This window comes from Schistocerca gregaria, chromosome 4, assembly GCF_023897955.1.
Source record: "Schistocerca gregaria isolate iqSchGreg1 chromosome 4, iqSchGreg1.2, whole genome shotgun sequence".
NCBI lineage: Eukaryota > Metazoa > Arthropoda > Insecta > Orthoptera > Acrididae > Schistocerca > Schistocerca gregaria.
In genome coordinates, this window is record NC_064923.1 from 286,725,723 (window position 1) to 286,753,684 (window position 27,962).

Genomic DNA, 27,962 nt, shown 5'->3' on the forward strand with positions numbered 1-27,962 from the left:
TTCATTCCTAATGAAAAACAAGTCATATGGCAGTTGTAATGTACTACAATATCATTAACTTAACCAAAACCAATAGGAAATTGCTGCCTATTTAAAGGCTACAGGACTCACATTAAGAAGTTTTTAACTCTTTGAGTTTCTCACAAAAACTGTAACAGAAAAACAACACAACTCCATACAGTTATATTTAGTTTTTGTGCCCTGTAAAAGTATTTGCTAGAAGCATCCAGTTGAGAAAAATGTGATCAATACTGTTTTCATCTGTCTCAAGGAAATTCATCATAATTCCAACTGCAACAGCCTCTTCATATAGACTAATACTCTTATCTTCAGAAGGAAGATAAATTGAATTTTCTGGAATTTCAAATTACATCTCACACTCCTGAATCCTCCTCTGCATCTACAACAAAGGTCTACAGTATTTCTACAATGAATGCACCAATGAAGTCAGTCACAAAAGGAAGATTTATGCAAGGATACTGGAGTTCAACAGATGCACACAGAACTCTCTAAGAACAATTTCATTACATACTGACTTGAACATAATATGTGAAATGTGGAAAGTGAATAAAAAGAGATGGTGGGATGGTAAGACAAGAACAAGATACTTTAATAGATGGCAAGAAATATTCAGTGCAGAACTAACTTTACAGACAGTAATTAAACTGTAGAAAGAAACAAACCCTTACTTTCTGAGATCCCATACACGCACACGATCTGAGGCTGCAGTATACAGCACTGTTCCACAATGGTTAAGTGCTACATCATTGAGGGGCATTTCACCCACTGGAGCCTGCAGCATTCTTGATGGAGTTGAAAATCCAACAGGTCCATCTGCTGTCATACCTGACGAGCTACAGAAAGAAAATGAAACATCATATAGTACAATACACAAGTAGAGATAAAAACCACAATATATTTTCAATATCTTGGCATTTGAAAGATGAACAAATATAAATATCAGTCCATTCTGTACTTTATTTACACCCAAAGTGTAAGCAAGGGAAAAGCGTTCAAAAAAGGTTCAAATGGCTCTGAGCACTATAGGACTTTCTGAGGTTATCAGTCCCCTAGAACTCAGAACTACTTAAACCTAACTAACCTAAGGACATCACACACATCCATGCCCGAGACAGGATTCGAACCTGCAATTGTAGCATTTGCGGTTCCAGATTGAAGCACCTAGAACCGCTCGGCGGCACCGGCCGGCCAGAAAGTGTTCATTAAGGTCAAGTTAATTTGGTGCAAATAAATTGCATTACCTTCTTTGTTGATATTATGCTACTTAATAATCTCTTTCAACTGAGTCCCTTAATAAATAAAAGGTTTATTGTTCAGGTGCAGAATTTTATTATTTAGGAGAGACTTTAGGAGTATGTACTTAGCATAGTCACTTAAGCCATCACATATTTGTACACATCGGCTCCCGCCAGAGTGCTAAACTATTTTACATGAAACCCAAGGAAAGTAAACCAGCCACTGAAAATCCTCACACAAACCATCAAAATCATTACAAGCAGTCAGTAACAAGGTTACAATAATTTCTCTATTGCAGTTGAAAAGTTGATGCAGAAACTGGCAACTAGCAGGAACAGAAATTAGGGTAAAATTCATTGAAACCAACATATGTAAACTATGCTCCCTGCAAAACTGCTGTTATAATTATAATGTACTAAAATTTTTAGTTGCTACAATAACATGCAAAAGTATAGCATTAGACTACAAAAAAAATTGGAGCTGCTGTTTTTGTTGCAGCAACACATATCCAACGAGATAGAAATTGAAGCTGCAAGTGAGATTGTATAGGAAAGACTCAGTATCAAGGATGAGCATTAACTTTTAATTGGATCCTTCTACTCGCCTGCCTCACTCTCAGATGTAAATGAAAATGTCAGAAGAAATTAAGTTTGCTAGTACATACATTCCCAATGATTCAGTCTTCATTGGGGGAGACTTTAATGAACCACCAATTAATTGGGATAATTACAGTTTTGTAACAGGTGGTGTGGTAATACTTAAGAAAAGTTAAGAAATGCTCTCAGAAAACTAATGAGAATAAATGGTTTGGGGACCCACACATGATAGCAACATAAAAGACCTAATTGCAACAAATATCCTTTATGACTTCGAGGATGACCATTTTGAATCTGGTATCAGTGACCACGAGGCAGGAGCATCTGAACTGTGGCTCAACTTTAAAAGAATACTTGGCTACACCCAGGTCAGATATGCACCTAGGATGAGCCATTATGGTAGGGAGCCTCCATGTTATATGGTCACTGTAAAGAACCAGTGACTTTTGCATAATACTTGTAAAAGCATTGTGCCTTCGACAGAGATCCTGAATGATAAAATGTTTGGCACACACAAGGCACTATATGAAGAAGCCTTCAATGACTGCCATAGACAAATTTTATCAAAAGATCTCTCACAAAACCCAAAGAAATTTGGATCATGTGTAAAGGCTATTTGTGGTACAAAAGTGTGTATCCAGACACTCTAGAGTGATACAGGAACTGAAATTGAGGGAAACACAGCAAAACTAGAATTGCAATACATTTCCAAATACTTCTTTACTAAGGAAGATACAGCTATAATGCCACAGTTTATCTTTCACATCTCTCCAAGGACAAATTATACTCATTTTAGTGTCAGTGGCATCGAAGAACAGTTAAAACTGCAAGAAGTAAACAAGGTAACAGGGCATGATGGAATTTATGTCAGATTTTATGCAGAATTTGCAGCTTTGTTGCCTCCCCATTTAGCCATAATATACAGTAGATCCATAACAATGGAAATTCCTGAAAGGATAAAAAATAAATCACACACACACACACACACACACACACACACACATACATACATGCGGCTGTGGCTGCAATGAGACTGACTGTTGATTATCAGCAGCAGTTGTCCAAGTAAGAGAGATAGGGATAGGTAGGGAGTGACGCCCAAGGTGGGGAGTGGTAATGGTATGGTGTGAGACAGGTCTTTCGACATATGGCTCTGTGGCTGCATGAAAAGATGAAAGGACATAGATTGGTAGAGCATATAATAGATAGAAAGAGGGAGAACGGTGGGAAGGAAGGGTAGGAAAGGAGAAGAAGGTGAAGATGATGAGGAATACAGGGAGTAGGAAGGGAAGACTGAAAAAGTGGGAGGGGAGGAGAGAAGAGAATACATGCCTGAGGGGAGGGGAGAAAGGGTGATGGGAGACAGCAGTAGATGAGCTAGATGGGAAAGGAGTGAGGTGGACAGAGGAGAGATGGAAAAGGTAAGGTGAGGTGAGGTGAGGCAATGGGAAACAGGTTAGCAGAGGTGTAGTCCAGGGGGATTGCTAAAGTGCAGCGTAAGCTAGAGAGACAATGTCCACCTGCCTAATTCAGAGAAACTAGTGCTGAAAGGGAGTATCCAAATGGCTTGCAAAATGAAGCAGCTATTGAATTCATTTGCATTGTGATGTGTAGCATGTTCAGCAACTAGATGGTCATGGTTGTGGTTTGCCACAGTTTGGCAGTGGCCATTCATGCAAGTAGGCAGTTGGTTACTTGCCATGTCCACACACAAGCTGCATAGTAATTGCAGCATAGCTGCTCTTATATGTGGCCCTGGCATTTATAGGGTAGGAAATGCCTGTGATTGGACTGCTACAGGAGTTGGTGCATGGAGTTGGTGTATAGGACACGGCTTGCACCTAAGGTCGAAACAAAGGTGTCATCAGGTGTGCCATAGAGTAGTGTGACAGGATCACTATTGTTTCCTACATACATAAATGATCTAATGGATAGGATCACCAGCATTCTTGCAACTATTCGCTGATAAATTTGTAGTGTATGATACAGTATCTTCTTTTAGCGATTGTGGAGAATACAAGATGACTTGGTCAGAATGCAGATTTGACGAATGGCAGCATGCCCTGAATCTGGAAAAATGTAAATCAATGCCAATGAGTATGAAAAACAGTCTCATTATGTTTGAATATAGAATTACTGGTGAGCTATTCGCTGTAGTCATTTAAATTAAATTTCTAGGCATAAAGCTGCAAAGTGATTTGAAATGAAGCAAGCATGTAATACCAGCTGCAGGAAATAGTTACAGGGAAAGAAAATGGTCTGCTTAGGTTTATCAAGAGAATTCTAAAGAAGTGTAGCTCATCTGTAAAAGAGGTGCATACATAAACCCTGTTGCAACCCATTCTAGAATTCTGCTCAAATGTTTGGGATCCCCTCCAAGACAGATTAAAATAAGATATTAAAGAAATTCAGAGGTGTGCTGCTAGATTTATTACCAATAGGTTCATTCAGCATGCAAATAAAATGGAAATGCTCTTTAAACTCAAATGGGACTTAGTGGAGGGAGAAAAACATTCTTTTCATAAAGCACTATTCGCAAAGTTTAGGAACAAGCATCTATGACAGACTGCAAAATGATGTAACTATCACCAGCATATATCTTGCATAAAGATTACAAAGATAGAATATGAGAAATCAGGGTTCCATGTGGAAGCACAGAGACAGTCATTTCTCCACTGCTCTATTTATGAACTGAACAAAGAATAGAGTGGTTAGTAGCGGTACAAGTATATGGTGGTTCCCAAGGTATGTATGTGGATGTGGAATATTCAGTTATATCTTAATAAGATTTCAAAATCAGTATAGCCAACATAACCATCTTGAGAGACTCAGCAATTATTTAGATTATTAAGGTAATACTCATTTATTGTTCAATCTCATTACTCATTTATACTTGGATTACATATTTCAATCACTCTGGATCATCTTCAGATTTAAAACAAAGTAAAACTAAATATGTACCATCTTATATTTTTTTAGTATTGTACAATGAGTAGAAAAGACAAGAATTTTACATAAACTACAATTTACCTAAGTAGCTGCATCAGCAATCTGATTTGTCTACTCAGAACCACGTATGAGAGTACTGAGTTTTGTAACTGCAGTCAATGTTTTAAACAGGTATATGCTGGAGATAGGGGGAAGAGGAAATGGAATGAGGCCGATTGGGAGAGGTGAAAGGAAGCAGGGAGGGGTGAAGGGAATATCTTGAGTTAAAAAAAAGGTCACGCTAAAATTACGCAACACATAATTAAAGAGAATTCTTGATGAAACACAAATAGTGTAGAACAACGGGTACACAAAATGCAAACAGCATAAAACAGTGAAATTACAAAATGGAGCAAGGAAGGATTGAGAGTGAGCAAAGAAGACATGGGGGTGAGGAGAGGTGGCAGAAGGAGGGATAGTGGCAGGGATGTTAGGGGTTTTTCAAAAAATCAATAACGTAAAAAACCTTCTGTTAAGATAACAGAATGGATGCATAAAACCATAAATGGTAGCTAAAATAGTAGATTATAAAAGTGGAAATAAAGTCGCAAAAACTGAATTAGTAGCTGAAGATACTCAAAGTGTTAAACTTTGAAAGTATAAAGTCGCAAGTTCCTGCAATGAAAGTATGAAAATAAAATTGTAGAAAAATTATTTTCATTAAAATATTAAAAGTACAGCCCTAGAAGAGTGAACGCATAAACAGTGAAAGACACAAAGATAAAAAATTATGTAACTGGGATTATGTCGAGGGCCTAGGACTGAATGAATATTATGATTTTTTTTTAAATTGAAACTGTAAAGCTGTAAAAATATATAAAAAATAATTTATAAAAATGAAACTATGTGCTGCACTTAAAGTCATGGGGAACAGGGTGTGGCAATTATCATTAATTGCATTTGCTTCTATTTGATGGCACTGTGCAGCGTGCAGTTTTGCAGTATGTATGCTGCATGTTGCCCTGCTGCTAGGTCACTGTGAGGCAATGGACTGCGCTGTTTCTTCTCAGTGAGTGGGGCTGTTGATCCCCCATGTGCTGCAATGAAATGGACAGTTGGAAGTGGCTCTCAAAGTTTCTAGAAAATACACCGTTAATAAAATCATTCTGCTGACTTAATGTGTTGTCAGGCACTTGTAGACAGTGTGTAAAAATCATGATTTCTTCCAACACTGTCAGCTGGTGTCCCTTAGGTTCATTGTGCAGTAGTTCCAAATGCAAATAAGTAGTTCCAATAGCATGCTTTAATTTTAGGGGATGCTCACCAAACACAGTTTTGTTGCTATGAACTGAAACATGCCCTTTGAAGCGTATTTCAAACATCCTGCCTGTTTGACCTATGTCAACTTTTGGACAGATTCCACAGCTTAAACCCTATATCCAAATTGGTGTTGCAAAGTTTCCTAGCAATAACTTCTGAAACGCATCCTTTTTAACTAATGGGAATGTACAAAAATTTCTTCCTGTTTACATGTCTATGTGCTCCCACCGATTTTACATTGTTGTTTTTTTTTTTTTTTTTAATTTTCTCTAGTAACTTAGTTATTGTTGAGATTGGGTAACTGTTGTTCACAAAAAAAAGTGCTTTCTAATAGCGATTCTTCATTCCTCTCATGCTCGCTTAGTGGCAGTTTTAATAACTTATTCATCAGAGATTGAAAATCAACAATATTGTGAAAACAACAGTTGAAACTTCCTGGCAGATTAAAACTGTGTGCTAGACCAAGACTCAAACTCATGACCTTTGCCTTTTGCGGGCAAGTGCTCTTTAATCTGAGCTACCCAAGCACAACTCACAACCCATCCTCGCAGTTTCAATTCTGCCAGTACCTGGTCTCCTACCTTCCAAACTTCAAAGAAGCTCTTCTGCAAATCTTGCAAAACTAGCACTCCTGGAAGAAAGGATATTGCGGGGACATGGCTTAACCACAGCCTGGGGGATGTTTCCAGATTGAGATTTTCACTCTGCAGCGGAATGTGCACTGATATGAAACTTCCTGGCAGATTAAAACTGTGTGCAGGACCGAGACTCGAACTTGGGACCTCCTTTCTTCCAGGCGTGCTAGTTCTACAAGATTCGCAGAAGAGCTTCTGTGAAGTTTGAAAGGTAGGAGACGAGGTACTGGCAGAATTCAAACTGTGAGGATGGGTCGTGAGTCGCACTTGGGTAGCTCAGCTGGTAGAGCACTTGCCCGCGAAAGAGAAAAGGTCCCAAGTTCGAGTCTCAGTCCGGGAGACAGTTTTAATCTCCCAGGAAGTTTCCTATCAGTGTACACTCCACTACAGAGTGAAAATCTCATTCTGAAAACAACACACACACACACACACACACACACACACACGACCACAGTCTCTGGCATATGAAACAATATGTAGTTTACATTCTATGCATCCACTGCTCTACACTATTAGTGTTTCAATGAAAATTTTTACAAAACTGCATGTTCCATAATTTTAGCACAACTTCTCTTCTTAACCTCATGACATCCCTACCACTCCCTCCCTAATTCCTTTCACCTGCCCCAATCAGCCCTTCCCCCTCCCCCCTACTTCACCTTATACTTATTTAAAACACTGACCACAGCTGCAAAAAACAGTACTGTGATATGTAGTTCTGTGTAGCCAAGACAGGTTTCTGATGCAACTACTTAGGTAAATTCTACACTTATGTAAAATTCTTATCTTTTCTACTTATTGTAAAATATTAGATGGTACATAATTGAACAATGGAAACTCCACACAGCAATGTAAGAAAATACAGATTGCTACTCACCATAAAAAAGACACACTAAATTGCAGACAAGCACAATTAAAAGACACTTACACAAAGTATTTGGCCACAGCCTTCATCAGCTAAAGAGAAGCAGAGGGGCGCACACCAATCATACACACAACCAAGCACATCTCATGCTCACATGAGTGTCAACTCCAACAGCTCAGTTCTTAATGGGCATTCGGGTCATGGCATTTGGGGGTGAGCTGCTGGTGTTGACAGTCATGTGTCCTGAGGTATGCTTGCTTGTGTGTATCAATGGTGTAAGTGAGCCTCTGTTTCTCTTTTGCTGATGAAGGCTATTGCTGAAAGCTTTGTGTAAGTGTCTTAACTGTGCCTGTCTGCAACTTAATGTGTCTTCATAAGATGGTACATATTTAGATTTACTTTGCTGTAGATATGAAGATGGTCCAGAGTGAACTGATTAAAAATCTGCAACTAAGACAGAACAATAAATGAGAATTACCTTAGACTTCAAAACAGATTAATTTTGGCCATGTGCTTTACATGTTCACAAATGTAAAACTGTGAACGTCACTAGATGTAAAAACATTGTATTCTGTAACTACAATATCAATTAGTCACTGCTGGAATCAATCATCTCATAACAATACCTGTGCTCTACCAAAAGTAAAGCAAGTGACTCACTTCATTTTTAAAAGAGAAAACAGCCATTCGACCATATATTATTATATTTATCTTTTGTACAATCCAGGTTTTGGTTTTTATAACATGCTCTAGTACAATGCTGAAACTTGTTAAATCGTATTAAGTCATTTTTGTTCAATGCTCTAACAACTTATCACTGTACTTGATAATGGCATAAAAGCTGAAATCTAGATAGTACAAAAGATAAATATAGTAATACATGGCCAAATGGCGGTTTCCTCTTTTTTTAAAAAAAAAAAAAAAGTACTGCACAATTATGGCTAAGCACCATCAAAAACATTTTAGACTTCATCTTACTGGCAGGATACTGGGAAAATGCAGTCAGTCTACGAAGGAGACTGAACACATGCAATTTGTACATTCCATCTCAGAATATTGCTCAAGGTTGTGGGACCATATTTCTTGTGAACACAGCCTTTTTACAGGTTACCTTCACAATGAAATTTAACTGCCCCAGTGGGAAATGGTCAAAACGTTCAACACGCACCAAATACAAGTGAACATTTTCACCCTAAAGTTTGTCTTTTCAGAAAATTGGTACTTTGATATGCATTTCAGTGAACAGTTAGTTGTTTTGGATGCTAATATGATTTTTTGTCTTTGTTTAAAACAATTTTTTGAACAAACAGAAGCGAGTAATGTCCAATATTTGCACCAAAGTATGAGGTACTTCATTGACTATGTAATATAAAATAGCTCCTTTCCTGCGCATTTCCCTTGCCTCTGAATATGAGATATGAGTTTTATTTTTCACAAATTTCATATTTAAAGGATATTTATCATATATCTCACTATTTTTTAACTATAAAAATTGCCTATGAATAAACCTGTCACATTAGTTTAGGCTGAAACATAACTTACCATAAAGTTTTAATACATTTAGCTCCTCTGTCTCTGAGGTCCCAGACTTTCACATAGGCTGAGGAGACACTATACACCAGGCGGGACTCTTCATGATACTTTACTGAAACAACATTGTTTGGATGACCACGAAGTGACTGTCTTTCAACACCAGTTTGTAAATCCCAGATTTTTACTGTGCGATCTGGAAAAGAAGCGATTGTGCTGTTGATCATTTTGAAGGAACAAATTACACAAATTAGAATATGAATAAATATAACAAGTTCTAAATAAACATTTTAAAGGGTGGAAATGCAGGACTATATCCCTTTTGTGGAACATACAAGGAGATAGATTTTTTGTTTCATCTTTCAAACAAATGTTAACACACTTTCATAATAAAGTGTACTTTCATCTGCAGTTAATCCAGGAACAGAAGAAAGAGTACAACAAGAAAATTGTGAATGGAATATTATTATTAAGCATCCCCAGTACAGGAAGAATGTATAAATGAATAGAAAGTGCCAAGTACAAAACAAGGGGGAAAATAGACAAGTTTCCGTCAAGTTCACTCATTATCTACTAATACTGGGTCACATGATAAATATCACTGGCCAACAGAAATGCCACAAATGTAGTCAAAATACAGGTATGTAATTTAATGATTGTGTGCTAGATCAGTTCTGGTTAATATGAAGAAAGGAGCAATTTATTTCGCTTCTCAGTGTTGCATCCTCTCCTTATTCACAAAATTTGATTAAAAAAGTAAGCCTTTTTATTGTTATTACTTATTAATAGATTTTTGCACATGTTGGTGATTGTGAAGTATAAACACACAGAACTTACCTTTGGAGGCACTGAACAGCAAGTCATCAGTAGCATATACAGAGAGTACGGCACGTGAATGCCCTTCTGCAACATGAGTACAGATTAATGGAGCTTTCGCATTTACCTGTGGGGGCAAGCAAAACCATTAGTATACATTTATTTTCTCTGAAAATCAGCAATACACCATCCGTTTTACCATAGAGTGCCACAATGAACATATCAGGGTAAAGTAAAAACGCATTGGAAATTCTGTTTGCATTGGTATTACATCATTAATACTGGTTTCACCACCTTCTTTACACACCTTCAAAATCGTAGGAAGCAAAAAACAGGTTAACCATTTAGTGACATTCTCTAACAAGTGTGTGTGTGTGTGTGTGTGTGTGTGTGTGTGTGTGTGTGTGTGTGTGTCGCTTATAGGCACTCAATGGTGAGGTTATCAGCATCCTTACATGTATTAAAGGAAACAGATGTGGATAAAATGACCAAAATTGTTTTCACACAGTGAGGAAGAAATCTATAAAATGACACTCATTCACTCCCACTTAACTCACATTGATACACACAATCACGCTATCTCACACATCTGAAGATAACGGAGAAGGGTGAAAAAAGGTGCTATACCTGGGATTTAAAAAAAAAAAAAACACGGAACGCCTACAAGAAAGGCACAGGGAAATTTGACTGGCTGATCACTTACAGAAAACATATGTTACCCTGTTAACACATTAAGAACATCCCCCTAAAATTTTAGGACACGAGACAGACAGATCAAAAAACCATAACACTCTCACCACAGTCGTTTGAACATAGGGTGGATCTTTCAGCAAATCTGCTGCCAACCTCTGGTCAGAAAATGAAACACAACCTAATAAAACATGGCACACACTCATCTATATGCCACTAGCACCACACATTGAAGGGTTCTCTCACCAGAGCAAGAAGCCATGGTTCATAGGGCTGTGGCCTATGCGAAGACAATTAATAAGAACCTTGTCCCATCTGTGCAGCTGGAAGGAAATATGCCAGCACTGCGTTGTGGGCTTTACTAGATGGAGTTTACTGTCTGTCACTTCCAGCCACTCATCTTCCCATCGAAGTATGACTCTCTATCTCAACAGTGAGACGAGTGTGTGCAGCAGGCTGGCACACTGAGCTAATGACGGATCACAACACATCTCTCTGGCTTCTACATTTGCCTTTTCATTCCTGGTAAAATCCATTTGCCCTGGCACCCAGCATAAGGACACCACTTTCCCCAGCCACTGTAGCAGAGGCAGGACATCCCCAATATCCTAGTCTACTTCATGAGCTGGATACAAGTGTTGCAGAGACTTAAGGGCACTCACAGAATTAGAATGGATGAAGAATTTAGCAGGCATGGCACATCTACCTGCTCCAGTGCCGTTGCAGATAGCTCGGATCAAATATACTGAACTCTGGAGGTAACTGAATCTTCAGGACACAATTTGGTAAAACAACTGATTCCCACTGTTTAGACCTATCCATGGAGACAGTCACATAGTTATGGCAATGGTTTAAAGTGTTGAAAATTTTATATTAAAAACAGGAGCAGGAGTTCAATCTCTCCTGTACTGCACTCAATCTAAAATTACTCTGGGCCCTGCAGTAACCAGGGTTGCAGTTGGCTAAAACCCCGGATTTGAGCCTGTATGTGATCCATACCAAGGGTCTCCAGCACACAATTCAAATGGATCCCAAATGGCCTTGTTGGCCAAAGATGATTCATAAAGAAGTGTTCCATAGCTGGATGAGTGTTGGTGTGGTGTGCTGGAGAAGTGGGAGCAGCGAGGAGCTGACACCCCTTGCCTCAGCACAAACACTGGTTATGTGGGCGGTCTTTTAAGTGCTGTGGCCACCCAGATCCCCTCACAGTGAACAGTACCAACAATTTTCAGGTACGAAAGCATTGTGAACCCAAAAACTCTGCACCCACAGTCCAGCCACGATCAAACAAAGGCCCTATAAAACTTGATCAGAAAGACACTTCAAAATGTTCAATGCCTCCTGGGCCCTTGCCTTCAGGTCTGGTAACCATGACAGTTTGGAGTCAAAATGAGGCTCCAAAAACCTGCACAGAGTCTTTAAAAGAGAGAATGTTGTACCACACACATAATTCAGATAAATTACAACTACAACGAGAACGATTAAACTGAACACATACACACTCTTCTCTGCAGAAAACATAAAACCAGTCTTTGCAGACCATCCCTCCAGCTTCCAAGTTGCAACTGACAGGTTGCTGTCGCAATACTGGATGAGGGGCAGCACACTGGAAAACCTTCCACAAATAAGGAGTATTGTATGGGACCCCTCACGGTAAACATGATACTTTTTATGGATATGGCAAAGAAAAGATGGTAACACTTGAAACACTGCCCTGAAGAACACCATTCTCCTGCTTGAAACTATTCGACAGCACATTACCAACTCAATACAAAAATAGCACTTTGATAAGAAGAACTGAATAAAGATGGGGAGCTGGCCACGAAAGCCCCACTGGTGGAACTGCCCTAAAATACAGTGTCTCCAAATAGTATCAAATGCTTCACTAATTTTAAAAAAATATACCTACGCAATGCTGTTTACGTAGGAAAGCCTGCTGGATAGCCACTTCTACAAAGATCAAGTGGTCGACAAATCTCTTGAACCCATACAGAGCAATTTAGGAGCTGCCTCGCTGCCAACCTCTATTACAGATGACAGTTAACCATTCACTCCAATGTCTTTCCTACAAAGCTCATTAAGGTGTCACTCCAGTAACTATTGGGACACATTTGGCCCTTTCCTGGTTTGAGAAGAGCTCTCAAAACAGCCTTCCTCCATGAGCTGGGAAAGCTGCCTGTCTGCCTTATCAAATTAAATCATCATAATATTTCCACATCATGCCATATCAGATTTGGTCATGATCAGCTGCAGTATTGCAAGCCACAGACAGCTCCCACTTGGAGAATGGGCACTTGTAGGGCTCCAAATTGTTAGACCTGAAGTCTAATTCACCAATTTCCATGGTGGCACAGTAACAGCAGAATTATGGATCTTGGCTAGCAGTGTGCAATAGTCAGCACAAAATACACTGCCATAGTCTGTGCGATATCTATAGGTGGTGTTTGGAGATGCATCTGAGTCAACAGTGCTGTTATAGGCAACTGATTGCCTTTACCGGGAATCCTTCTGATGGCTTCCCATACTTCTGTAGAACATGTGGAATGATTGATGGGTGCCTGCCATGAACTTGATGACGCATCAAGGCTTTGCCCTTGCTAAACAGAAGGTTACAAGCTTTTCTGCCATTGATAAGCTCTTACACTGTCACAGAGCTGCAGACCTGACCCAAATGACTGAACAGCAATCATCATTCCACCAAGAGACACGTGGCCTCCAAGTGCGATGGAGGAGTCACCGGCAAGTGGATTGCCTGTGTGATGTGGTTCACCCAATCCTGGATGCCAGTGCGGCATTCAAACACAGCCAGCTAGCTCAACAGCATCCAGTTGGCTCTGCTGATCATCCACTGTAGTTGCATCCTTTCAGGGTGAGCTCTATCCAGTAGGCGAGCGCAGAGTGGGAAGTCGTCACTGGAATGAAGGTGGTCAATGATGTCCCGCTGAGTCTGGAAGGGCTTGAGAGCAGACGGAAAAGTCGATGGTTGACAATGACCCAGTAGGTGCACAAAAATTAATGGAAGTACCTGTGTTGAAGATGCACAGCTCGTGATATGTCAAGAGCTTTCCAAAACCCAACCCCGAGGACAAGTAGAGGCTGAGCCCTACAATACATGATGGGCATTGAAATCTCACCAGTACGAGATATAGTCAGGAGAGTTGTTCTATACAATCCGTTAGTGCCTCAGAATCAATTGCATAGTGCAGAGGTACATGTAGTGAGCAAACATGTATTTCAGCTGTAATCTATCGCAAGTCAGTAGCTAGGGGGAGAGCAGATAAGTGTTGCATTTTGGCAAATATAGAAAACCCTCCCTCGGCCCTTTCCTCAGTCTGGTCATCCTTGCGATAAAGTGTACAGCCCCACAGTACAAGAGCATAGGATGGTTTAAAATTCTTTTCCTTCAAACAAAAGCACAGGGGACATCTTGTGCTGGAAGTTTCAGTCCCTCTACACATCTCCTAAACCCATTACATTCCAAAGTTGGATGAGAGCCATCTGCCATGGGGATAGCACCATCATCCTGACTTTCTGCCAGGGAGAAGAACTGTGAAATGGGTGGCGACTCAATTGTGGTATAAGATGATTGCCCCAGCCCGACATCAAGATCCATCGCCTCTGAAGAAGATTTGAGAGAGAAGTCAGAGAGGATGATATCAACATTGTTGGACAGTGTACTTTCCATCTCCATCAGCAGACGATCTGTGCTTTTGACTTTGAATTTTTTGGTCCGAGGAGGCTTCAGAGTCACAACCGTAGAAGTGGTAGAGGTAGCACTGGACAGTGGACCAGACAATCTTTGGAAGGACACGGAGTTCCACAACATCAGCAACCATGGCTTTTTGTCAAATTCTAAGAAAGGGGCAGGCTTTAAAATAACTGCAACAGCATAAGTGGCTCTGCAACACAGGTACTAGTACTGATAATAGCGGCTTCCATTTGTGCACTGGTAGCATTTGTTTTCTGGACTGGCTGTTTAAGAATGGATGCAAAGAAAGTAGCAAACGTATGCCTTGTATATCTTTGGCCTTGTATAACTTTCTGGCATCACAATACAGGTTGTGCTTTGTCATTTTTATGTCTTGGACCCATTCTTCCAGAAAGAAACAACTCGGGAACCCTGGGGTTGTTGAGTCTGTACTCAGCAAACAAATGTTGAGCCCATGAGGGCATTATCCAACCAAAAGAGCTACTGACCATAACTGCCATAACATAATAATAAATCAATGCTCCATTCCCTCATACCAAAGCTGGCACATTCTATTTAACTGAGATTAGGGATTCTTTGAAGTGACAAGAACTGCTCCAGGCAATGAAGTAGCAAAAATGCACTATACAAAATTAAAATAATGGACATTTGCAGTAGAATTTTATTTTTTGGATTTAATTTGTGCATAGCTATAGTATTGTAGGAAGAATCAATAAATGTGAGAACCACAAGGATGATGATGATGATGATGATGATGATGATGATATCATCATCATCATCATCATCACAGCATCGATTACATTTACTGCTGTTGCAACACAAAGTACATTTAACAAGAAGATGCTACAAAAACAACTTACTGCCCAAACATCTGTGAAGACAAAATAAATTATGCTGTTTGGATACAAGCATGATACAATTATGGACAAAATGAACACCACCTGCAAAGCTTAAACATAGAAATTTGCCCAAATAATTACCTTAGTTGAGGACTGCAATGCCAAAATGTGTCATTAAAACAGTCAGCAAGGAAACCATGCACAGTGTAGCTATCTAAAGTTTGTCGATATGATGTCAGCATTCACTCAAAGTTGAATGGACTAGTATTTGAACACAAATCGTCTACTATTCAGTCACAGATTCATTAGATTCTTTATGGATAGGACTTCATACTGAAGAAATAGTTCATAAGCACACGTTAATAGAATCCTTTTTCCTTCAGTGACTGTCACAGCACCATGTGTGTGAAAGTGTGAATCACAAACAAATTCTAGAGTACAACATACAGCCAGCATTGCTGGATACACGGATATAGGATATTTCAGTTATCCTTCACAAGGATATATGTATCATATGAGATGATATAAGACAAACATGAATATATGGGGGAGTTGGGCTTGACAATTGTTTTAACTCTAAGACCAAGGCTCAAAAGCAAAATTAAGCAGACAGACAGCTAGTAACTCCAGAAGTATCAACATGAGCTTCATTCCAATACCAACCTTTACCCATGCAGCTGCACAGTAGACATGCATTCTCACCATTTAATTGCCCTATGCTGCATACATATATTTGAATATGCACAAGTATAATTTATTTGATCAGTCATTTAAAAACTGCTATGTTTAAGTTCTTACGAGACTGGTATGTTTAAGTTCTTAGCAAATACTTGCTTTTTCCAGTGGATTACACAAGTCCGGGTAAGCACTCGCCTTATCTTGCTTGCAAAATATAATCAGAGGTTCACCTGCAGGTGACAAATGTCATATGGTTCATTTATCTCTACACCGCACTTGGAATGTAACATTTGCTCATCACAAGTGAGGCACAAAGTTTTTGAGATATTAGCTCAGATACTCCAAAGGTGAGAAGACATCACAACCTCAAAAATTAAAAAAAAAAGTACTATTTAATAAATTTGTCATCAGTTATGTGAGCAGCAAGAAGAACAAACATTTCCATATTATAAAGAACTTTTATCTTGTAACTGGTGTTTTCAGTAACATTAGAAGCAATGTAACATCTCAGATACTGACAGATTCCACAAATAAAGTCAATAAAATTACTTGTTTGACTACTTTCTCTTCATCTAATAACCCAACGACATTTGACGTGGAACTGACAATGATCTTTATAATAGTGTTTGGGGATGAAATACCACTATCTCATTGTTTTCTTTGCCAAATAGGGAATGCAGTCCAAAATTCGACAGCACTGCAACACTTGTAGAAACATGGAATAGATATTCTACACAGCCCCTCTTCAATGAACTGTGTTTCTACGGGATTTCCAGCATATGCAAAATGCAAACTTTGATATCATTGTGCTTCTGCTGCAATCAACAAAAAAGATTTATCTTAACAAGGTAGATCAGGTGGACGGAAGAGCCAAGCAGATGATGGTTTAGGCCTGTGTTCATTTTGGAGTCTGGAAACAAGTGTCATTGTGAATTGGAGCCCAAACAGGCTAAGCTACACAAATGTTCTGGAGTATCTCTGGCCACAACCACAGAATGATTAACAACATATTTCATTCAAAAACAAACTTAATACAATTACTGTGCGGCATTTTACCACCAATAGTTGTTTCATTTTATTGTTAATGATTAATTTTATAGGCATTCTGGATATTTTACCATTCAGATTTTATGTTCACTATCCAGCCAACAATGCCTAAATCCGAAATAGTAAAAAGAAAAATAAAGAAACAGTCGACTTTGTAGTAGACCATCATCAGTCAACAGTTAGGGCAGCAGCTACATAGGCATCGAGGTAATACCAAATTATATCCATCAGTACCATTAAATATTTCCTGGTCACCCACATCGCTGTTGTCTATGATGGTCTATTAATCTAAGTGCTAGCAATATTAACATTAAATAAACGTGTTGAGATGGTTTATTACAACTGCTGTAGTTCTATAGTCATTGCTTCTAAAATTATCAAAATCCAGTAACACATACTCTTCTACAGCCATGCCCAACAGTGTCTGCTGAAGTATGCACAGAACTTATTGGAACAGAGGAGTAGCTGTTGATCAGCTTTTAACTGAATGAACCAGGATTTTCAAATCAACTGACTGCCAAAGTACATCATTAGCACAGGTCAGTGAGCTACTGAAAGGACAACATATTCCTCATTTAGCTGTCAAGAGCTTTATTTTTGCTATTGCAATTTTTATGTTATTGCCATTATCAAGCACCTACACACACTGAAATTTATCAGGAATAAAATGTATCTGGAAGATGACAACACACTGAACAATAAGATCAAAAAAGTTCTGACTCTCATATGTTTAGTAGTAATTGGTGCCATGCCATGATGCACACTGTTTTCTATTAAAACTGGTGAAAGAAGGAAGATTAGAATTTAACATCCCCTTGACACAGAGGTCATTAGAGATAGAACACAAGCTCAGATTGTTTCAATGACAGGGACAGAAATTGGCTGTGCCCTTTCAAAGGATCCATCCCGGCATTTGCCTGAAGCAATCTAGGGAAATCATTGGAAACCTAAATCTGGATGGTCACATGCGGATTTGAATTGCCATTCTTTTGAATGCATGTCCAGTGTGCTAACCACTGTGTCACCTAGCTCATTGCGTTCAGACTGTTGTCATCTCCCCATTATTTACTTATGGCTTGCTGATATTGCTGATTAGTAAATCTGTGAGGTGCATAAGACTCTCATTATTATTTTCACTACCATTCTGTGAGTTTACTTTGTACAGCTACATTTATGTTTCAAACTGCACAAGAAACAGCACGAGTTGAAGCAGTTACATTTATTTAGTTATATTTACCAAGTTAGTGGTCACATCTGTCACTTCCATTGAAAGTATGCTTTTTGTCATTTGCAACGACATCCTTCATGCTCAAACACATTTTGAACTTGCAGCATTATAATTTTATGTATGTATTGTGTGTTCACAGGGTTAGAATTTTAATCTTATATGTTAAGTGGTTGTAAATAGGGACATAACACAACAAGGTCACCATTATTCATAGCTTATATCTGTACAGTTACATTGCACTAGTAATTTGTCAGCAGTGCATATTAGCACATTCTTGAGGTTGTTTTTCAGATTATTGTTGTCACCCTAACATGTTTTTATGTCTTCACAATACATTTATATGTGCTCGATAATGACATAAATTTTGAAATTGCAATAGCTAAAATAAAATCATTCACAGCCCTACGTGGAATATGAGACCCCTTTCAATAATTTAAGTAGGCTGTTGATCCATGTTAAAGCAAGTCCAATGAATGTTACCAATCCACAAAAAAATAGGAAACAGCAATAGCACTTCACATTATCAACTCTTTTCATTTTTTCTTTTTCCTATTTTTATTTGCGTAACTTTACTTTTACATCTCACTGACAGCAACACATCACTAACTACTTCCATGGCTCAATAAAGTTTTGCAATATGAAGTAACCTTGGTTTCATTTGATGTTTGATTACATTATTTTTAAAAAAAAGTACAGTGGATTGGGGAGAAAGGGGATAACATAGAAGCTTAACTCAGGAGTGCTTCCAATCGAATTTAGTCTATACATGACCAATTATCTGTATACTTGCTTGTATAAAAATATTAGGGAAAGAAGAAGTGACTTGCAAAAATATTTGATAACGACCAATATTAGCATCAAATCCATAGTTTTTCAAGGTCGCCAGACTTCTTCATTACTGCTACAATGACATTTCACCCCCTTAGTTGGGAGCAAGTGTGTGTGTGTGTGTGTGGGGGGGGGGGGGGGGGGGGGTGGCACTTGCAATACATATTAGCATATCTCTGGAAGGACTGAATGAAATTCTACCAAAACTGGCAGACATTTCATTTAATACGTAAGAAACATTGGTTATAGTAAGACAGCCCTTGCACAACTGTGGCCGAGGGTTTGAGGCGAAAAGACGTTACAAAAGCATAAATCAGGAGTGCCTGGAGATGTTTCAACCATAACTGAATTATACACAACTCAACTCATTACTTGAATAAAAATGCTGTGGCGGTAACATACCCCCACTACTGCTAGGGGCAAGTAGTATTAACCTGTAGAAATGTCTGAAAATGACATATTGGTACTTCTTTCCTGTAAGTAGCTGAGTTTGAAGGATTTGAAAATATGAAGTGCCCTCCGTCTTTTATTTACATTGTTCACTGTATCAACCATATTGTGAGAATGAGCACTAAAGCGAGCTAATAATTTTGTCAGTGTGTTTAATGATGAAAGGTCATGCTACATGGCTCAATATGACAGATACATTTTAGATTATCTCTCGAGCTGCATGGTGTGAAAGAGCGGTGAATCAGGCGGTTGCCAGTGACAGTACTTTTTTAGAAACAAGAGTCAATTACTGGCAGAATTACAATTCTCCTCAGAATTAAGAGGAAGATGCAAGCTGATATTCGCTAGAAATATGGATGAATTATGTGTGCAAGTATGTGTCAAATATATTAAATATTTGTGATATACCTATGACATATGCTATTTGAATTTCCCAGTAACACAAGTGGGCTTTCAAATTTCCCTCCATTTTGAACTTGGCCCAAGTGGGCTAGTTCCGCCATCTTTGACTATCAGAGGGGTGGGGAGAGGAGGAAATCTGGCAATGTGCACATCATAGAGGAAAGTAAATCATCGGCAATTTGCTAACAAAGCAGACTGCAACAAACTTGTGGGCATACCTTTCTATGATTACGTAATGGATTTCTATCATTACTTCACTGAACTGTTGACCACAACTTGCCCATCAAATGTCGGCACAAACATGCTTGAAGCTCACCTGGATCGCAGAAAGCACTTGTTGGTGTTACTAGTTCAATCTGACACTGCTTAATTATAACAGTATGGGCATCAGTCACAACTGTTATTGTGTCTGAACACCAAAGGAGAGGCATGACACAAGATGCTGTGAGTACTGCAGAGGTCGAACTACACAGGGCTCTGATCTAGATTACACCTGTGGGTGGAGTATAAATGGTTAACATGCTTGAACTTCTGGCTGACAGCATTCAACCTATAACAACTAGATCAATAGTTAAAATATTGTGCAAAATGATGCAACTGTCAGCCTGGTGGGATGATCTGAAATACATAATTTGCAATTGGTTTTTGATGCTCTAAAAGCAGACATGTTTGTAGAACAATTTATAGGACTGGATTCTACCTCTTTTACAAAAAGCAAATTCTCCTTACTTTAATTTTATCAACCAAATGATGTGGAATGCTGCACGATACAGCACAAGAATTCTTATGGGAAATCATGCAAATCTTTTTTTTATCCTAGATTTATGATATGCACTGTTAAACATCAAAGAAGACAAAAAAATCTTTAAGCACTCCACATTTCTAATGATGTACAATGAAACTATGTTCTGCAAAAGCAAATACACTCCTGGAAATGGAAAAAAGAACACATTGACACCGGTGTTTCAGACCCACCATACTTGCTCCGGACACTGCGAGAGGGCTGTACAAGCAATGATCACAATCACGGCACAGCGGACACACCAGGAACCACGGTGTTGGCCGTCGAATGGCACTAGCTGCGCAGCATTTGTGCATCGCTGCCATCAGTGTCAGCCAGTTTGCCGTGGCATACGGAGCTCCATCGCAGTCTTTAACACTGGTAGCATGCCGCGACAGCGTGGACGTGAATCTTATGTGCAGTTGACGGACTTTGAGCGAGGGCGTATAGTGGGCATGCAGGAGGCCGGGTGGACGTACCACCGAATTGCTCAACACGTGGGGCAAGAGGTCTCCACAGTACATCGATGTTGTCGCCAGTGGTCGGCGGAAGGTGCACGTGCCCGTCGACCTGGGACCGGACCGCAGCGATGCACGGATGCACGCCAAGACCGTAGGATCCTACACAGTGCCGTAGGGGACCGCACCGCCACTTCCCAGCAAATTAGGGGCACTGTTGCTCCTGGGGTATCGGCGAGGACCATTCACAACCGTCTCCATGAAGCTGGGCTACGGTCCCGCACACCATTAGGCCGTCTTCCGCTCACACCCCAACATCGTGCAGCCCGTCTCCAGTGGTGTCGCGACAGGCGTGAATGGAGGGACGAATGGAGATGTGTCCTCTTCAGCGAAGAGAGTTGCTTCTGCCTTGGTGCCAATGATGGTCGTATGCGTGTTTGGCGCCGTGCAGGTGAGCGCCACAATCAGGACTGCATACGACCGAGGCACACAGGGCCAACACCCGGCATCATGGTGTGGGGAGCGATCTCCTACACTGGCCGTACACCTCTGGTGATCGTCGAGGGGACACTGAATAGTGCACGGTACAACCAAACCGTCATCGAACCCATCGTTCTACCATTCCTAGACCGGCAAGGGAACTTGCTGTTCCAACAGGACAATGCACGTCCGCATGTATCCCGTGTCACATAACGTGCTCTAGAAGGTGTAAGTCAACTACCCTGGCCAGCAAGATCTCCGGATCTGTCCCCCATTGAGCATGTTTGGGACTGGATGAAGCGTCGTCTCACGCGGTCTGCACGTCCAGCATGAACGCTGGTCCAACTGAGGCGCCAGGTGGAAATGGCATGGCAAGCCATTCCACAGGACTACATCCAGCATCTCTACGATCGTCTCCATGGGAGAATAGCAGCCTGCATTGCTGCGAAAGGTGGATATACACTGTACTAGTGCCGACATTGTGCATGCTCTGTTGCCTGTGTCTATGTGCCTGTGGTTCTGTCAGTGTGATCATGTGATGTATCTGACCCCAGGAATGTGTCAATAAAGTTTCCCCTTCCTGGGACAATGAATTCACGGTGTTCTTATTTCAATTTCCAGGAGTGTAGAACCAGTCCTATAATCTATCAAAATACATCTACATGACTACTCTGCAATTCACATTTAAATATGTGGCAGAGGGTTCTTTCAACATCCTTCAGACCATTTCTCTAGTGATCCTCCCTTTAACAGCTCATAGGAAAAAGGGATACTTCACTCTTTCTGCATGCTTGGTTGATGACTGTAAAATATTTTCAAATTCTGGGGAGAAAGCTGCGGGCTGAAATTTTGTGAAAAGATCTCGCCACAATGAAAAATGCCTGTTTTAATGATTGCCACCCCGAACTTATCTATCATTTCTGTGACAATCTCTCTCTTATTTCACAATAATACAGTATAAGCTGTCCTTCTTTGGGCTTTTTCGATGTCCTCTGTCAATCCTATCTGATAAAGATCCCATGCTGCGCAACAATACTTTAGCAGACAATGGACAAATTTATTGTAGAAGTCTCTTTAGTAGGCCTCTCAACCTGTTGCGTCTTCTAATCATCTTGTTAGTAAAACAATCTCTGGTTTGCCTTCCCCAAAATATTATCTATGTGGCTGTTCCAATTTAAGTTGTTCATAACTGTAATTCCTAATATTTAGTTGAACTGACAGCCTTTAAATTTGAGTGATTTATAGTATAACCAGTGTTCAACAGATTTCAACAATCTGTTGAGAAAGCCAAAGAAATTACAACTGCTGTACAAGGTGGAACCTAAAATTTTTGGAACTGGTGCTGCCATCTAGAAAGTAGGAGTAGTAGATCTTTGCACTGCTAGGTGGCGAGAGCTGCGTATCTGATGAGTCGGTGTGCGGAGTGGCATTCAGCTGGGAGGACATGTTGCATGTCCCCAGTGATTTCCGTAATACTCTGTGTTTGGTGTGTGGCGATCTTACAATGTGTTGAAGTGTGCAAGGACCTTCTCAAACTGCATCTGATGACCCAACCTTCTTGTTATCGGTTATTACTGGCGACGAGAGCTGGATTTATGGTTATGACCCAGAGACAAAGCAACAATTGTCCCAGTGGAAGAGCATGATCATCATTTTCTTTGATACCAAGGGAATTGTGCACAAAGAGTTCATCCCACCCAACCAAACACTGAATTCTGCATACTACTGCGACATTTTGAGACGGCCCCGTGAAAACGTGTGGCGATGACAGCCCAAACTTTGTAGTCAATGGAACTGGCTGCTGCATCATGTCAACACGCCATCACACGTTCTTGCTCACCAGGACCTTTTTGGCAAAAAACAACATGGTGGTTGTACCCCACCCACCACACTCACCAGATTTGGCACCTTGTGACTTTGCACTATTCCCTAAACTGAAACTCAAGTCGATAGGCCATCGGTTTGACACTCTAGAGAGGATTCAAGAAACATCACTGACAGTAAGATGTCCAGCCATATTAGCCCTGATAGCAATATAATATTGCAGCATCAGATTTCACAGGTGAGAAGAAGACGAAGAAGAAGGAGAAGGAGAAAACATGTGTTTCATAGTATCTTGTTCAATAATATCTCCAACCAAAATTTCGTCAATACATTCCAATCTATAAAGTGTGTAACAAAAACATAAAGCACAAATTGCAGGACACATTCCTTACACATAGACAAAGAAATTATGTTATATGAACATTGCTCTTGAAATGCTTTGTTTCCATGTTACAACTCATTTGATCCAACTCATTAATCATGGGAAACACACACGAACAGAATGCACCAGCATACCATACGCAAGTCCTTCTCACAGGACATGTTCACTATGCCCTCTGATGGAATTGATACATGCATCAACCTGCCATCATAGTAAATCTCTGATGCACTGACGTATCCCTCGAGTACTGCATATCATCTTGCAGCCTTCCATAATATGGGCACAGTACTCTGAACATAATGTACAGGGATTCCATACACAAGAGCTTTCAAATGGCCCGACATATAAAAGTTCAGTGGATTTAGGACCACAGAGTGTTGAGGCCAGGCAATAACAGTTTCTGTGACTGATGGATAGGTCGAAAAAACCAATTGCCCAGCCTCCACACTCTCCCGACCTAAACCCAATGGACTTTATTTGTGAGGGTGAGGTAAGTTTCTGTGTGTGTTGCCTTTTAAATAAAAGGTTTTCAGGTCTGTGCCTGTGTTGTCATGTTATTTCTCTTGCCAGTGAAGTTGTATCTAAACATATGAGTAATCAAAAAGTTAATGGAGATCAAGAAAATCATCATGACAGAGTGAACTGCCAAATTAAACATCTTCATTAATAAATAACAAAAATAAGTGTATACATGTAAGGCATGAATATTTGCTAACATTGATCAGCAAATTCAAAGTACTAAATTAATATCATACCTTCCCCTGGTATACACTGATGACACCTTCCCCAATCTGCTGATCACTTGAAGCTGTAGTCCCAGACGTAAGGCGAGAAAACACGTTTTCCTCACGACTGTTGGTACGCCGGTAGGTTGGGGGAGAGTTAGGTGGGCTTGCGTCTAGACCCTGATCCCTGCTCAAGCCCAAGCATGCGTGCAGGCACACACATAGAAGCCTCGTGTTAGTTGGTGGTAGAACAAACATTCTCACAATGTTAAGCATTAACTAATGGCACAAAACAAAAGGACAATGGAACAATCATCAGCATATTAGTGGCAGCACACTGTTATACTCAGTTCAATTGTTTGTCACACATATTTTAAAGCTTCTCTCTAAGCTGAAAACAAACAGGTTATGGATAATTCTGTCACTCAATGGGAAGTTAATAGCACAGTTGAGTAGCTCAAATGTTTTCCAAAAAATTGTTGTAATTAGTTTATAACACAGCTAGTCAGGTATGTAAGTGTTTGACTGAATGATTATGTTTCTTAAGAAGTACATTCCCCCACACAAAGAATGATGTTTTTGGAGCTCTAGACACAGTGTTCATCCATTTCATAATTTAATTTGTCACACTGTCCATTCAGTTGTTTGAGCATGTGACTGAATAATTATACATCTTAGTTTTCCTTCGTTGTACTACACTCCAAGCTGCAAAATTCTCTTTAAAAGTGCAATGATGTGAAAAGAATCATTCTGTTCACCATTGTCACAGTATTAAACGAAACATTTTTTTAACTGGTTATTATACAGAGAAAATAAATATATACTCTTTTATTGCATCTATATAATGACACTTTTCACTAAAGAATTCTAATTTTCCATCAGTTCTGGGAGAAATATGTTATCTTTAAAGGCAACTGACAAAATAATACAGCACATTTTACAGAATCTGAAGGATGGAAGTCACACAAGTAAAATTACTGGAAACTTCAAAATAAATGTTTGTATACCTACAAGCACAGAATACTTGTATGCATCTTAACATTAATCCTGTAATGCTGCTGTTTGTACACACAATGTCCATAACCAGCTAAATAACATCACAATTTCTACCAGGTATACTACCGTAATATTTAGGATTCTTCCGACATTCTGATCATGATTTCAATTCATGCAAAACATTATGAAATAAAGAATGTCAATTTTTAACATATATTTAGGGAGTTAAATAACAAAACAATTTAATATCAGCATTATATGTAATTTTTTACCAACATTCAATGATATACATATAGTACAGTCTGCTAAATATATTTACAAAATTAACAGATTAATCATGTCAGCAAGTGAATTCCATTATGGATGTAGCAACACCTTATTTATTTACAACAAAATAATTGTTCAGAAAACTTTCACAATAATACAATGAAATAATTTCACAGTATAATTACAGACTGCAAGCTAAAGCAGTGGTTACTTTCAAAATACTACACTGTGTCGAGAAAGAAAAGGAAAGAGGGAGGGGGAGGGGGGTGCAAGAGGCCAAGTAGGGAGGGGCAGACCTATGAAACTCATTGACAGTACAAAGACATAATTTCTAGTTCTTTTACTTAAAGGTTTTCATCAATTGGTGGTTTACAAATCAGAAATTCTGTTGCTTTGTTACATACAAACTGATGTTAACAGAGTAGGCAGGAGACAGAATGAGAATATCCAGTTACCAAAAAAATGAAGTAAAATGACAGTTAAGTGAAAGGGATTTGCATTGTTAATAGCTTGACAGAAGAGCAATAGTAAAAAGAAAATTTCTGCTCCATTTGTTTAAGAGTCAAAATGTATGCCAGCAAAGTATAAGATTGCAGTTAATGTTTCATACAAGAAATCAAAACAGAAGAACAGTACAAGTACATGGAAGGATAAATGTTAATGTTTGCTGTGAAACAAACACCATCAGGAAATAGCTAATCAGATACTCAGATCACTGTGGAAATACCAAAAAATATTCTCTCTCTGCTTTTAAGACTATTGTTTGCCATACCTGGTAGTACAATAGCAAATATATTTTTTTTTCTAAAATTTTACTTTTTTAAGCCCTAAACCAGTATGATTTACGTCCCAAGAAACTGCCAACTTCAGGAAATACTCTTACAAATGAGCCGATCAGGCACATCTCATATGCACTGAAACAACTGTTTTACTACCAGCTCCAATCCATTTAATTTATACAGGCTGTTATGTAAAATCTGTTAGCAATAACCCAAAGCATCCAAGTGAGGTTCTGACCATTTGCACTCAATACAAAAGAAACCAAATTTATTATGTTACGTACAACACAAATTTTGTATGCAGGATGAGATACGATAGTAAAATGGAAGCATTACTTTCAGATTACAAGTGTGGAATACCAATTCTTCAGTGACAAAGTGTAATAACTAAATCCATATCGCAAGATATGTCATCGGTGCCACCGAGGAAGCATGTGAAGTTGATGCATACTGGTCATGCCACAATTAATTGTAACTGAAATGCTTATAGTACCATGTTTTGGAAAATTTGAGTAACTTGTAAGCTATAGTGTGTCTTTCTGACATAATTAAATAAACAAAACAAGATATTACAGCAAACTGATCATATTTCGTCTGAATTATCCACAAAATGTCTGCTTCCTCTTTATTCTTCATGTAACGTGTGGCACCTACAACATCTAATTGCTAAACAAGGACATATAACTTAGCAACTTCTTTGCCAGTATTAGTGTGATTGATATCACGGGTTAAAATATCACAGTCTGATTGTGAAGTGATTACTGGAATACTGAACCACTTCAATATAGTTCTATCAGATGGGAAGAGCCTTTTTTTATGTTAGACAGAAGAACAGCTAGCTGCCCATCTTCTTGTTTTCTTATGATTATTACAGTGGAACACAGTTCTACAAACCAGCTTTTAATATTAGCAAGGCTAAGCTCAGAAAGCTAAATGAGATATTTTTTGATCTACTACCTCCTATATTCAATACAAAAAGCTTGTTGTGATAAACAGTTTCAGAGCAACAATAATGGCTTGAACCACAAAAAAATCTACAAACTAATTTTTAAGCAGCCTTTCATGATAAAGGAGCACACTGCTTAATATTGTTATAGCACTCATTTTACTATTTTACTGTCACTATATTTCTCACTAGCATAAGTCTTCACAACCATTTAATGTAAGTCATGCACTTACTACAGTTATTCAAGCATGCACCACGCCCACTTACATTGATCCCGGTTTGCCAAGCAAATTGCTCTGCAATGTGTTAAATGTACGGCGTGTAGTTCGAGGAGAAGTGGATTCCTGGCGGTCGTAAGTTTTACGACCTGCCACTGGTGAGGGCTTCGGTAGCTCAGTCTTAGTTACCAAATTTCTAGAGGAAAGATAACAGCTGTTAAAACCTTTTTGTCAGCGGATGACTGTATGTTAAAAAGTGGCCAAATATTAATGCTCTTGTGAGATTAG

At 39.2% G+C, this 27,962-nt stretch overlaps 1 protein-coding gene across 11 annotated transcripts in view; it reads right to left on the reverse strand.

The window, feature by feature from the left end:
• Nucleotides 1-27,962, reverse strand: part of LOC126267947 (kinesin-like protein KIF21A) — a 483,424-nt gene that overhangs the window by 64,510 nt on the left and 390,952 nt on the right. For 8 of the 11 annotated variants that reach the window (XM_049973266.1, XM_049973269.1, XM_049973270.1 and 5 more), the window contains 5 exons: nt 27,724-27,870; nt 24,499-24,655; nt 9,969-10,074; nt 9,144-9,327; nt 690-854 (listed from right to left, as the gene is read on the reverse strand). In XM_049973266.1, coding sequence (XP_049829223.1) covers nt 690-854; nt 9,144-9,327; nt 9,969-10,074; nt 24,499-24,655; nt 27,724-27,870 — 759 coding nt within the window. Of the gene's footprint in view, nt 1-689; nt 855-9,143; nt 9,328-9,968; nt 10,075-24,498; nt 24,656-27,723; nt 27,871-27,962 lie in introns of those variants that run through there. The other 3 variants (XM_049973272.1, XM_049973271.1, XM_049973274.1) reach the window with 2 other exon arrangements.